A 12,181-nucleotide genomic window follows, 5' to 3' on the forward strand; every position below is an offset into this window, starting at 1 on the left:
GAAGTCTTTTCCAAGTGATGGACATAGTCCAGAGTCCTTGTTCCCTTGGGGCAGGTGATGCTCATTTCCATAACAAGTGGTGGCATTTATCAAAGGAACTTTCCTTGCCCAGATGTGAAAAACCCCATCCTGACAGTCAGTGTGGCATGGCAATCCAGTACAGCAATCCAGCTGGGAGGAGTGGTTCAGTTCTGTGCAAGACCAGCTGTGACAAGTGGCTTATATGCTAAATGCACTGCTCTGTGAGTGGCTGCAGACCAAGCTGGGCTACAGTGTTGATCTCCATTAGTTTCACAGATCCCAGTTTCTTAAAGTTCTCATATGCTTGTTTGTCTGTCTCGGTGCTGGCTACCAGCTTTTTTACTGGATTAAGCAATTTGACATGACTATGTTTGAAGTTGCGGGTGATTTGGAAGGAATTTGTTAGGGCCTTTTGTAGTTTTTATTGCAAGAAGGGCTGGATATTTGATACGTGCTCTGAACTGAATTTAATTCCCTGGAAATGGATTTCAGCTTGCTCTGAGCTCTGTCTGGTTTACTTTTATCCTCCAATTTCTAGGAAGGCAGTTGGACATTGCAGTTGGAAAGGCCATAAATATGGTGCGTTAAGAGAGGGAAGGTTGACACACAGAATGCATCTCCAGCACCATAGCTTGAGGCTCTGTGCAAGAATAAGCTCGATATTTTACAGAAGATAGTCCTCATATACCAAAGGTGTTGTTCTGCACCCTTCACCACTTCTCATTTAGGCTTGTTAATAGCTAGACTTTAATCTTAGTACCTAGCAAGTGGACTTGGCAATAACTATTAACTTTATCAGTGGTTTTACTGAAAAAAATAATAAATGTCAGTGTTAGAAAGTTTCTTGGAACTGGCTCGACTCACTGGCTGTAGTTTTTTATGAGTTTTGGCGCAGTCCCACTGGAGAGGCTGGTCTGGCATGAGTTGTTGGGAGGGCAGGAGGCGCTGTGCAGCCTCTGCTGCAGGGCACTGCAGCTCAAGCCTGCTGTCAGCACTCACAGCTCGGCCTGCCAGGAGGCCACCACAGCGCAGAAACACAGAATCAACCATAGCAGTGTGAGTAATCTCATCCCTTTTCAGAGAGGCATTTAAGCACGTGTTCATCTTTAATGATTTCGTCCAGATGAAGGCAGTAAGATGATCTATGATTAAAGTTAAACACATGTTTGTATGCTTTCTTGAAGAGGAATGAAATTACAAAATGCTTTAGTACTCTGGGTCACCTCACATTACTGTATATTCCAGAATTAGCTATCAGATTCTCAAAAAAATGTTTAACACTGATTTAAAAATGTTGTATGTGTGTGAGGTTTGAATACATTATTCTTAATTCTCTTACCTATTTGTTTTGGTTTGGATTTTGAAAAGTGTATTTGCACTCTGCCCATAGAAATCCAAAGTGTTGATGAGGAAGAATTGGGCTTGTTGACATCCAGATCCTAGACTCAGAACCTCACCCTGTAATGGTATAACTAACTAAAACATTTCCCACCAATTTGTTTTTCCCAGTAAGGACTTTGAAAATATGATTGGTGCTTCCTTTTGGCTGGAAAAAAGGACACACTTTTATTATGGGGAAGAGGAAAGAATTCAGGAAAGGTACTGCTTAAAATCAGTTTGAGCTTTGAGTTATAATCTTTTTTATGTTTAGAAAGCAAGGAATTAATTGATGTCTTATATGAAATTTTCAGCATATTTCATTAAATAATTCAGCACTTTTTCTTTGCATGTCAGACTTATTACTAGCTTGTTAATAATAATTTCTTTGCTTCTTTGAAGATTTAAGTGAAATATGGTCAATCTTATACCTGATCTTCAAAAATGTATCAGTTTGCTTTATTGAAATGGATTGCACCTTATGTAATATTTATTACATGGAGCACTTTTTATCCATGTACAGTGAGGAAAGAAATAGAATGGTGTGAGAGCTATAATTTTTGTTTGTTTTTGTTCTTGAGATGCATTTAGTTTAATCTGAAAGACACAAGTTATAAACTATGGGGATTAAAGAGAAACTTAAACCCAAACAAGGAATTTCTGGAATCGATGTGTGAATTTTCTTCAAAGCCTGGATCTTAACACCAACATACCCAAAAGGGTATGATAATCTTGATTTTTGCATTTTTACTTATCTTTCTTTATGAACAGCTGTTTATGAACAATTCTGCTCTCAGTCCTAAAACAAAACTCTCTTTTTTGACACTAAATGCAAAACAGATCCCCAGAGGGGTTTTTTGCATGGCTGAGATGGAGCAAGGAACTGGAGCTCCCTGATTGAACACTGGGAATTCCCACTGGCCAAGCACCAGTAGTAGAGTCTGTTGTATTCCACCAACCTGAAATCCCTGCCAGCCTTCCCCAGGTCTGACTTTAGGCTTCAGAGGCATCCTCTGTCTCCTGCCTAGTCAGGGCAGAAGGTGGAAGTCAGGGAAGCAGAAAGTGCAGATTTGGAAGGCATCTGATAATCTTTATAAAAATTTTAAAAAATAACCAACGGTATTTTTAATTCCTTATGCTGCAGTATGGATAGGCAAAAATCTGAGATAGCTTTGTGGGATCTTTCCCCACAGGATCCCAGCCACCTCTGCTGCCTTGGTGTGCTGGAGAAAACAGGCTGCATTAAACAGTTTTGATGGAAAATGTGTTTTCATTGTGTATCAGTTTAGGTTATTAATTCTTACTGAATCACATTGTGTTTTCTGGTTGCATTTACTAAATGCCACTTCCATGTTGTAACAGTATTACAGATTTTTATTATAATGTTACAGACTTTTATTCTAGGTAAAACTGCTTACACATTATTGGAGATATTTATTTGGTGACAGATGATGGGGAAACCATATTAAATAAAACTGAATTATGTTGCCAAGCTGTAGATTCTAAGTGTTTATAAGCTGAGACAGCAGAAAGCAATTTAAAAGCAAAATTCATACTTTTTACAGTGTTCCATTTCCATAGTGTCGCCACTGTCCAAATGAAGCTTCATATTCCAACACTTAAAATTTTATTCAGATTCTCTCTCAAATAAACTTGCTTTTTAGGTTTCTTGTTTATTTTTGTGCAGATGTCTTTGTGCCTTTCTTGTGTCCTGTTGGTTGTGGGGCTGTGTAAACGTGGTGTCCTCTTGGGGTCGTTACAGAAACAGCTTTTGGTTGAGTATTTCCTGAACCTGTTGGAAGAACAAGAGCCATTGGGCTCATTTGTGCTCCTGTATCTTGGAAGCACACAGCCCTTCAGCCCACTTCCAGAGCGGGGAATTAAGGTGTGCCCCAGCTCCTCCAGGACAGAGAGTGAAGTTACTGGAAACAGGTATTTACCCCAAAAAGGGACCTGTCAGGAATGGGACAATAGGAGTATTCAATCACCCCTCCTGTACAAAGCTGATCTCAGTGTGATCGAGGGGGAAATCAAATCATCTACCGGATTACAGAACAAGGGATCTGTGGAGTTCCTGTCACCTTGGTTAGTCATGAGATTAATTCTGTGATGTCTCCTTGTAGAAAAGTGTTACTGAGACGTCTTATTCAGCAGAAAAGAGGTTGGTATGAAATTACTCTGTGAATGCTTGGCATGATTTGGAGCGAGCAGGCAGGGCCTGTGCTGGATCAGCATTTTGATCCTCTATGGCTGTATTGATTTTGATACAGCTCTGTCAAATTTAAAGCCAGATTTACTGTACTGTCAAGCCACAAACTTCAAAATCTGTCTTTAATTGAAGTGTAATGTGATATATGAAGAAGAAAAGTCATTAATTAAGATTGCCTTACATTTTGCCTATGAATGGAAAAAATGCTGTAATAGGGACTCCTAGGGCTTGGACTTCATTTATTTGTGTTCATTTTAGCTCAATCTCCCCCATACCCACTACAGGAAAGTTCTGACAGGATTCCCTCCGTGATTTGTTTAAAGCTGTAAAACTGCTGCAGGAGCATGTATGTAACCTGTAAAGCCAAACACCATTATTTAATTTAAGAAAAGATTTCCTTAAATTGAATTAAATTAAATTACATCAAGTTAGAAAAGAAGAAGATGGGGCTGAGAAAGAGCAAGGCCTGGAAGATAACCTTGAGAAACAGGTTTTCATACCAGGAAGATGGCATTTCAATAGCAAAGAGAAGTGATGAAGAAGAGCATCTGTCTTATAGCCCCAGCTTGTCTTTCTGTTTTTGGTCTGCCTGTTTAATGATTAATATAAATAAAAAATGGTATTTCTGGGGAAAAAAAAAAAAAAAAAAAAAGGTTCCCGTTCTGTCCTATGTGTTCCCATTTCTACTTTTGTTTTGTATTTTACTATTAATCTTCTAATGCCATAATTGGTAGGAATCTGATTACATTGCATGAAGCTGTGTCTTTTTCAAGGAGTAATTTACATTTAAGCTCTCTTGGAGCGTATGTGTTTTGTCTTTGATGTCCTTGATTAGTAATTGTAGCTCTTGTTATCAAATACTATATTTAAAGCAAAGCAGTTTAATATTTCTTTGCTTACATTTTTCTTGGCAAGTCCTCTGTGTGGTAAAACATTCTGCAACTTGTTCTATTAAGGTAACTTGAAGTATTTTTTAAAATATTCTCCTATGTCAGGAAGATGAATAAAACAAGTTCAGATGTACATGTCCATTACAGGCAGAGATGAACGTGAACTCTTTGGACAGCTTTTATTCCCAAATTATGTTTCTGTTTCCAGATTATATTTCTGTGTTCATTACATCTCTGTGTTTCCAGATGCTCCTTATCTGGACACATGAAGTAAATGTACTTTGAAGCAAATGTACATTACATCTGTTGCTTTGTTAAATAGTCCATATTTTTATAAAGAAACACATAACTTGTTTAATATTCTCACCTTCTGATGTGAATGGGTTTTCTGTCATGTGTTCTGAAAAAGTGTGGAAAATAATAGTATTAATAACACTGAAATGTAACATCAGTCATTTCAGTGCTCACCTGACATTTCCCTACTCTTTATCAGGAGGTCCATGTAAACACCAAATGCCGAAGGCAAAGCTATATTTGCTGATTCTTGTCAGAGATGACAAAAAAATCCTGCCTGAACTGCAAAACAGCAATTTCACTATTTGGTTCCTTGGAAAAAAACCCCACCCATTTAGTATATTGCTGCATTTTCAGCAGGACTTTGTGCTTCCAGATTATTTTAGATTTCTAATTGCCCTGAAAGCATTAATTTACTGAGCTAACATGGGAAGTTCAGACCAAAGAGCAATTTCATTTACAAATAGTAACATCTATTTTAAATGTAGCAGTGCTTAATGGATTTAAAATATATAAAGACTAATTATCCTGCAGATTTTGTAACCAGTCACGTTATTAATGTTTAGTTGTACTACCTGCAACATTAACTGTTATGTACATCATAAACATGAGTCAGACCAATAACTTTGAATGAAATCAGCCCAGTTGAAAACTGCTGTGCCAGAATTAATCAACTATTATTAAATTACCAAATATTAGAACGTTTCTGATGAATAAATTCATTCCAATACTTATATGAATATAGAAATCTGGAGGCATGAATATTAATTAAGAACTTTTATTAATTTTTGAAGCTTGAATAATGGCTACAGCCAAGATTTTTATGTGCATTTCTAAAATTTAATTTTCTAGAACTGCGGTAGAATTCAATTTAACATGAGTACGTAAATAATCCCAGCAGATGATAATGGTTTGATTCTGTGTTAATATCTTTGCTCATTGTTTTCTTTACTTCCTTCTCCCACCTCTCTTGAGCACTTTTAGGTTATGAAATATTTGCTCATCTTTGATCCATGTAACGTTTTTGATGAGCAGCACACAAATAGTCATTAATTGTTTTTAATGCTTTTTTTTTTGTCTGTCCTATGAGGAGTGGTATGATCTGGTGATTTGAAGCAGAAAGGAAGCAAATTGTCATGCAGACTGTTCCAAGGATGTCTCTTACTGGAACTTTAAAAAGGAGCTCGACCTATTTTTGAAGGGATTGAATGGTCTAAGAGCGTTAAAGTCCCCAGATATTGTACTCTGTAAAGGACATGATATGCAGTGAGGAAAAAATTGTAATTCTAAACATTCTTGAAGATAGAATTGCTTCTGAGAGCAGGCAGGTCAGAGCAGTAACATGAAGGCTCAGGAGGGGTTTTCCCTTTCATTTAAAAATCTCCCAAAACATTATTGGGCATTTGCAGCTTTGGTATTCTGGAAACTTGGAAAACAATCAGATTGGCTGTTACAGCCATCAGTAATTTTTTTACAGAATATCCTGATTCCTGAGAGAAGGTTAAATCTATTTTCTTTGAAGAAATATTTGTGTATAACTTTAATAGTCCCCCCAGTATTTAGAAAAACAACATGATCTTTTGAATTTCATGTTAGTTTGTCTGCAGTAAAAATCTTTTAATCCTCCTTGTTTCTGATGAGCAAGAATATCTTAACTATGTCATTTAAATTTTTGGCTATAAATATAGAGGCAAGGAATATATTAAATTTGTCAACCCATTAATTAGAAAGAGAAAATCAAATGCTGCCTGCTGATACATATATTCCCTTTGAAATTTGTGTCCAACTTCACGGATGTGGTGGAGTCACGTGATTTTAAATGAAAGATCATATTCAAATTGTTAGTTGAGATAAAAACATTTAGATAAAAACGTTGTAAAATTTTGTAAAATTGTCTACTAAATAATCCACAACTGGGTCTGTTACTTTTAATTCTTCATTTATACAATTTTTAAATTTTTTTGGCATTTATTTGCTCTGAGTGAGCCCTGTGAAGTTGTGTGTCTCTCCTTAGGAGTGCAGTCCATGGTAGGAGCTGCTTTGCTCTCCCAGCACAGTGAGGCTGTTGTTGGGTAAGGATAACCTGTCCTGAATTCCCCCTAGAGCAGAGTCCCAGCATTCCTCACAGGTAATTAATCCCTACAGGAACCTGCATGGGTTCTTACTGCTGCTTCTTTCCTATGCTTGTCCTCGGAACAGAGGAAAGGTTGTTTCTACAACAGAATTTTTCTCCATTTAAAGTGGGCTGAAAACATGAGCAATCAGTGGGATTTTTCAAAGGTTTGCTCTATAGGTTCTTCTCCAGGATATCTAGTGAGACAAAAGTAATAATAATCATCATCATCATCATCATCTGGGTTTTTGGGGGTTTTTTTTTGGTGCAAGAAGGCTGAGCATGGAGTAGCTTCTCCTCCCTGACACAGCTTTTCCTGCCTGCTTGGATGTGTAAGAACACACTAAGGCTCTAGGAAGGAAGGCTTTGATGTGTTTCAGCTCGTATCATTAATAAAATATTATTATGCAGATAGATTTCCTTCCTGTCTGCTGTCTAACTGTAGGGTGTAACCTTGAAGGGTAAGTCACCTATTCCAAATTAAAATGCCTTTCTTTGTGCTCAGAGTGATTTCTCCTGTAGCCTCAGTGAGTACTCACCCTGCCACTCAGGTGTGCTCAATAGCTGATCATTTGTAGTGGGGATCTGAGGCAGCTGTGGCCAGCCCAGCCCAGCTGAAGCTGTTAATGACCTTAATTAACTTTGTTCCCTAGCCCTGGGGCAGGGCCTGGAGATTGAGAACAAAACACAGGGCAGGGCAGGTGTGGGGCAGTTGCTGCCTTGCCTCTGAAGGAAGTGCCATGGGGAGTTTTGGCTTTTCTTTAGGAAAAGTTTAAAGTTTTATGACTATGGATGACTCCAAGTCCTGACCCTAGGGAAAGGCTGAGGATGGGCAATGTGATCTGGGTACTTTCAGCCTCAGAGAGGTGATTTCAAGGTACCTGTGAGATTCCTGATGGGCTTGGAGCTGCTGTGGCAGCCCTGGCTCCATTGCCCTGTGAGGAGGAAAGAAGAGCAGCATGTGGATCCTGCTGTAAGTAAGTGCTATTTTGTGTTGTGGTGTTGTGATTTATTCTCTTGTTACAGCCATGCTCATGCAGTGACCCACAGGCTACATTTTATGATGCTTTATTTGTCCTTCAATTTTCTTTCCTTGTGAATCTTTTATGCTGAAATGAGGTCTGAAAGAATTGTTGGAATGGCAGTAGATGTTCATTCTTTGTATGTAACGTGGTGAATATGGTCCTGAGCTGGGAGGGGTACAGTGCATGAGAGATGGCAGCAGGAAAAAGCGAGGATTTGGTGCAAGCCACGCAGTCCAGTGCCATAGTGGAGCTGTAGATTGTTCCAGAAGCAAACTGTGCTCCCTGGCAGTGGCAGCAAGGAGAAGACTCAGCGAGGGTTTGTGTGTGTGGTGCCTGAGCAGAGGGAGCTGCCCTCTCTGGCTTTGCTGCCAAGGTTCCAGGTGGAACCAGGACTGATGGCTGTGTCTGCCCCTGTGCCCATCCCTGTGCTCTGGCTCTGTGAGCAGGGGCAGAGAAGCTGTTAAAATGTCAGACATGGCTGGGGGATATTGCAGAGCTGCTGCATGCTTGCTTTTGGTGGCAGGCTAAGAAAATATGGGATCTGGTGTGTCCTGCTGGGAGCTGGTGTAGAGGGCTGGTTGTAACTTGTGTAATATTAGCTAAATGTGGCTCATGAGATCACCAAGACTGAATTATTCTTACGATGGTGGCGAAATATTGATCTTTGTAAAATATAGAAACCTGTGGGTGTTGGTATTTATAAAACTTAGTAAACTGCTAGGAAAATATTTTAATCTCTTCATTGTGTTGAATTCTTCATAAATATTAAAATATTACCATAGTGCCCTTTTTCAAAGTATCTAAAATAGTGAAGAAGTTTTCTGTAGAGAGCCTGAATCTCTGTGTGGTGTTGGTGAAACTTTAACTTCCATGAACCAGAGTCTTCCACCTCTGGGTCTCTTCCCGTGGCTTCTGCCCAGTGTGTGCTTCAGTTTAAGCTTGATCAGTGAATGTAGAGGTGTTGCACCACTGCTGCCATACATGCTCAGCATCTGTGCCACCCCTTGTGGCTGTGGATAAAGCTGTGCCCTTCCTGCTTCAGCACAACTCTGTAACGTGTTTGTAATGCAGCTCCGCATAATTCACAATAAGAGGAAACTCTTGTCTGTGGATCAGGGATAGAACTTTGTGCATGGATACCTGGAAAAGCAAATGGAAATGTGTGGATCAAGCTTGCAAGCTAAGGGCTAGCTTTTAATCTATATGCATCCCTCAGCTAAAGTACTTGGAATGGAGTAATCCTGGGAAATAGATTTGTTTTATTTTGAGCTGCAGCTTTTTCTGAATTTAAAGAATGTCCATTTCTACACAAAGTGCTGTGTAACAGGGATAAAATCATATCTTCAGTGGAACTGAATGCTAGAGAAAGGCTATCCTTTGTTCAAACAAAGTAAGGTTCCAATGTTAGAAAGAAAAGAGAATGCTTTTACCTTTTCCTGTAAGAAGTTTGTGCCCTTCTATTTTTCTTCTCAAGGTAGCTTCTTCAGATGTGAAAATTTTTCAGGTATGCATTTAATCCTGAGCAGAACAAATTGCCTATGCTTGTAGAGAAAAATATGAGGCTCAGCAAGTTATTTTGTCTTGTTCATTTTTCTTCATCATCAGAGTGTGAATTTAAAATTTATTTTGCTTAGCTGAGAATTAAAATCTGGAAAAATGTTTGTAGTACAAGTTTCACTCTACATGATTCAAGATTTTCTGTGCTTTGAATACTCTGCTGTAAAAATATGTGTGCTTTGAGGGATGAAGTAGAAAAATTGATGAATAGTTTTATAAATATTCTTTTTAAGGTATTTTTGAAAACATGTTTATGTTAAAGCTTCTAATGAGAAGCTACTGAAATGTCTGATGCAGTGCTGTGCTAATACTCTCATTTTGTGAAAGTAGCTTTGCCAAACTGAATTTCTCTGTCCTCTCTTTTTGCTTTCCTGCTCTGTGCAGCCATCTTTATTCCTCTGATAGATGAGAAATCAGGGGAAATGAGTAATTGAAAAAGCTTTAGAGGATCAAACTGGCAAACTAAGAGCTGGTTTTGATGTGAGGTACAACCTTCAGCTGGGGTAGTTACAGCAGAGTAACCCTGGGAAACACTTGGAGAAAAACATTTCAGAATTGCAATTCCTTCTGTGCTTGTTTCGTTTGAGGTTGGCTAAATTAAAATACTGTTGGGAATAAATTATGGAGCCTCTCCTACCAGCAAAAGCCTTTGTAAGATCTGCTTTCATTATCTGCAGTGACAGAAACCGATTGGTGTTTATGTCTCCTTTTCCTAGGATTCAGAGTTTACATAAGAAAATCAGTTTATAATGATTTATCCTTCTCCACTCTCCCTTATTTGAACTGGTGGTTTGAACACTAGACTGTTTTTGGGGAGGTTTTTGGGGATCAAGCAGACACAGAGGGCATCAATAAAAGCACAAGTTTTATCTGAAGTTTGGAGTTTTTCAAACAGTATAAGCTTATGAAATTCAAACACAGATAAAACTTCATCTTCCCTGTGTTTATGAGTATTTAAAATTGGTTAACACCACAGCATATATTTAAGTAATATGAAAACATAAAATCCCTCCTAGAGAGCAAAGATAACATCCTAATGAATGTCTAATATCCTGGGTAGTGTTCAGCATATCACCATAATTATTAAACAGACAGAAATGATGCTTTAAGAACCCATCATGTGTGCCCCATGCTTCACAAGATCTCACAGGCCTGTCTTGTAAGTGCTAATTAAAATGATACTGCAATAAAGAGAAACATTGCAATAAAGAGAGGTGATTCAGTGCTAGCAAGTACCTGTTAGTGTTACTTCTTGTTTATGATGGAGAGATTTTCTCGTGCTCTGAAGCAGTGTCTGTGCTGTGGAGCACACCCTGGAGGAGCTGTACAGGTGTTTGGACACCATGAGGAACAGCTCAATTGATACTCACATGTGCTTTTCCTGAAATGGGGCAGGATTTATCTGGAGCCCAGAGGTGTTTTCTGACCAAGCTGGTGCATGTCAGCACTGACACAGGCTGAAATCTGAGGTGCTGCCTGTGTGATATGAACCGTGCTCTCTAGCACTCAGCCTGTGCTGGTTCAGGTCAGGCTGCCTTTAAGTTGGTTTTCTCTGGTAAACAGAGAACGAGTGAACTGCTTGTGTGACAGGTTAGGCACCAGTGAAAAAGGTCATCCAGCTTTCTTGCATTATTTAAAAGAAAAAACAAACCTGCACTGGTAAATGTCACTGAAAAGCAGCGTTGCTTTTGTGGCGCTGTCAACGCTAAATAAATAGAACAAATCAGGTTTTTTGTTTAAAATTAATTTTTCATCAAAATAGTTTGGAAGTTGACCCATGCTGCTGAAGGTTATATACATACTCTCTGTACCCTCAACTAGAGCTGAGCTGGTTTTACCACATGTCTTTCTGAGCTTCAGAGATGTGCCTATGATTTCCTCTTAAAAATAATCCTTCCTCTATTTATTTAAGTGGGCATAAAAGTGCCCCAAAGATCTTATGACAATATCTAATATATATGCATATATGACATATGTGGTTGTAAATGGCCTGTTACAAGGGACTGTAGAAGATGGAGGAGCTTTTTATTCCTGACACTAAAGAAGGAAGACAGATACAGTGCTGGGTGAAATAAGTGGGTGGTCTCTACATTTTTACATTTTGTAAATACACAGTTAAGATTATGAGAGTAACAGAACGTATGAAAGTTAATATTCCCAGTTCAAAACATTTTTCTTAAATAACAGAGTGTTGTGTTTTGCTAATAAACATATGGACTGGCTATTCCATTAGCTACCGAGGTGCATACTTGGAAAAACCTATGGAAACATGAGGAAGGTAGAAGAATCTTCCATGTCTTGCTCACCACTAGTTGGGTGATGTTAAGTGATCACATGTAATAGGTTAAACATCACCCACAGTGATAGTAAATTTAAATTCTGTGCCACAAATAGTGATGCTAAAAATATGGTGGTACTTCAGTCACAAAAACATCAAAATCAAAATGCAAGAAGATGCATCTTGAATCAAGGAAATAATCAAGCAGTGGCACCAAGCAGTGTGCTTTAGGATCTGGTTTGATTTTAGTGCTGAGAGTTCTGCCTTTCTACTTCTGAAATGAAAGTTCTTGTGCAATCTCTCCAATACCAGCTGTGCTGTTCAGTTATTTCTGCTGCTGACAATTTTTTTTCCCCAGGTATTATTCCCAATAATCTGTCCCAAGAGAACAGGTGAGCAATAGAACACTTGTATTGC

General features: G+C 38.6%; 1 protein-coding gene across 6 annotated transcripts in view; it reads left to right on the forward strand.

Annotated features, from left to right (window-relative positions):
• Positions 1–12,181, forward strand: part of NRG3 (neuregulin 3) — a 501,669-nt gene that overhangs the window by 235,373 nt on the left and 254,115 nt on the right. Inside the window, exon 1 of one of the 6 annotated variants that reach the window (XM_064717134.1) lies at positions 7,634–7,881. The exons of 4 other annotated variants lie outside the window; for them this stretch is intronic. In XM_064717134.1, the coding sequence (XP_064573204.1) occupies positions 7,800–7,881 (82 nt within the window). In that variant the 5' untranslated portion in view covers positions 7,634–7,799. Of the gene's footprint in view, positions 1–7,633; positions 7,882–12,181 lie in introns of those variants that run through there. One more of the 6 variants, XM_064717138.1, reaches the window with a different exon arrangement.

The sequence above is a fragment of the Zonotrichia leucophrys genome, chromosome 6 (assembly GCF_028769735.1).
Source record: "Zonotrichia leucophrys gambelii isolate GWCS_2022_RI chromosome 6, RI_Zleu_2.0, whole genome shotgun sequence".
NCBI classification, from domain to species: Eukaryota; Metazoa; Chordata; class Aves; order Passeriformes; family Passerellidae; genus Zonotrichia; species Zonotrichia leucophrys.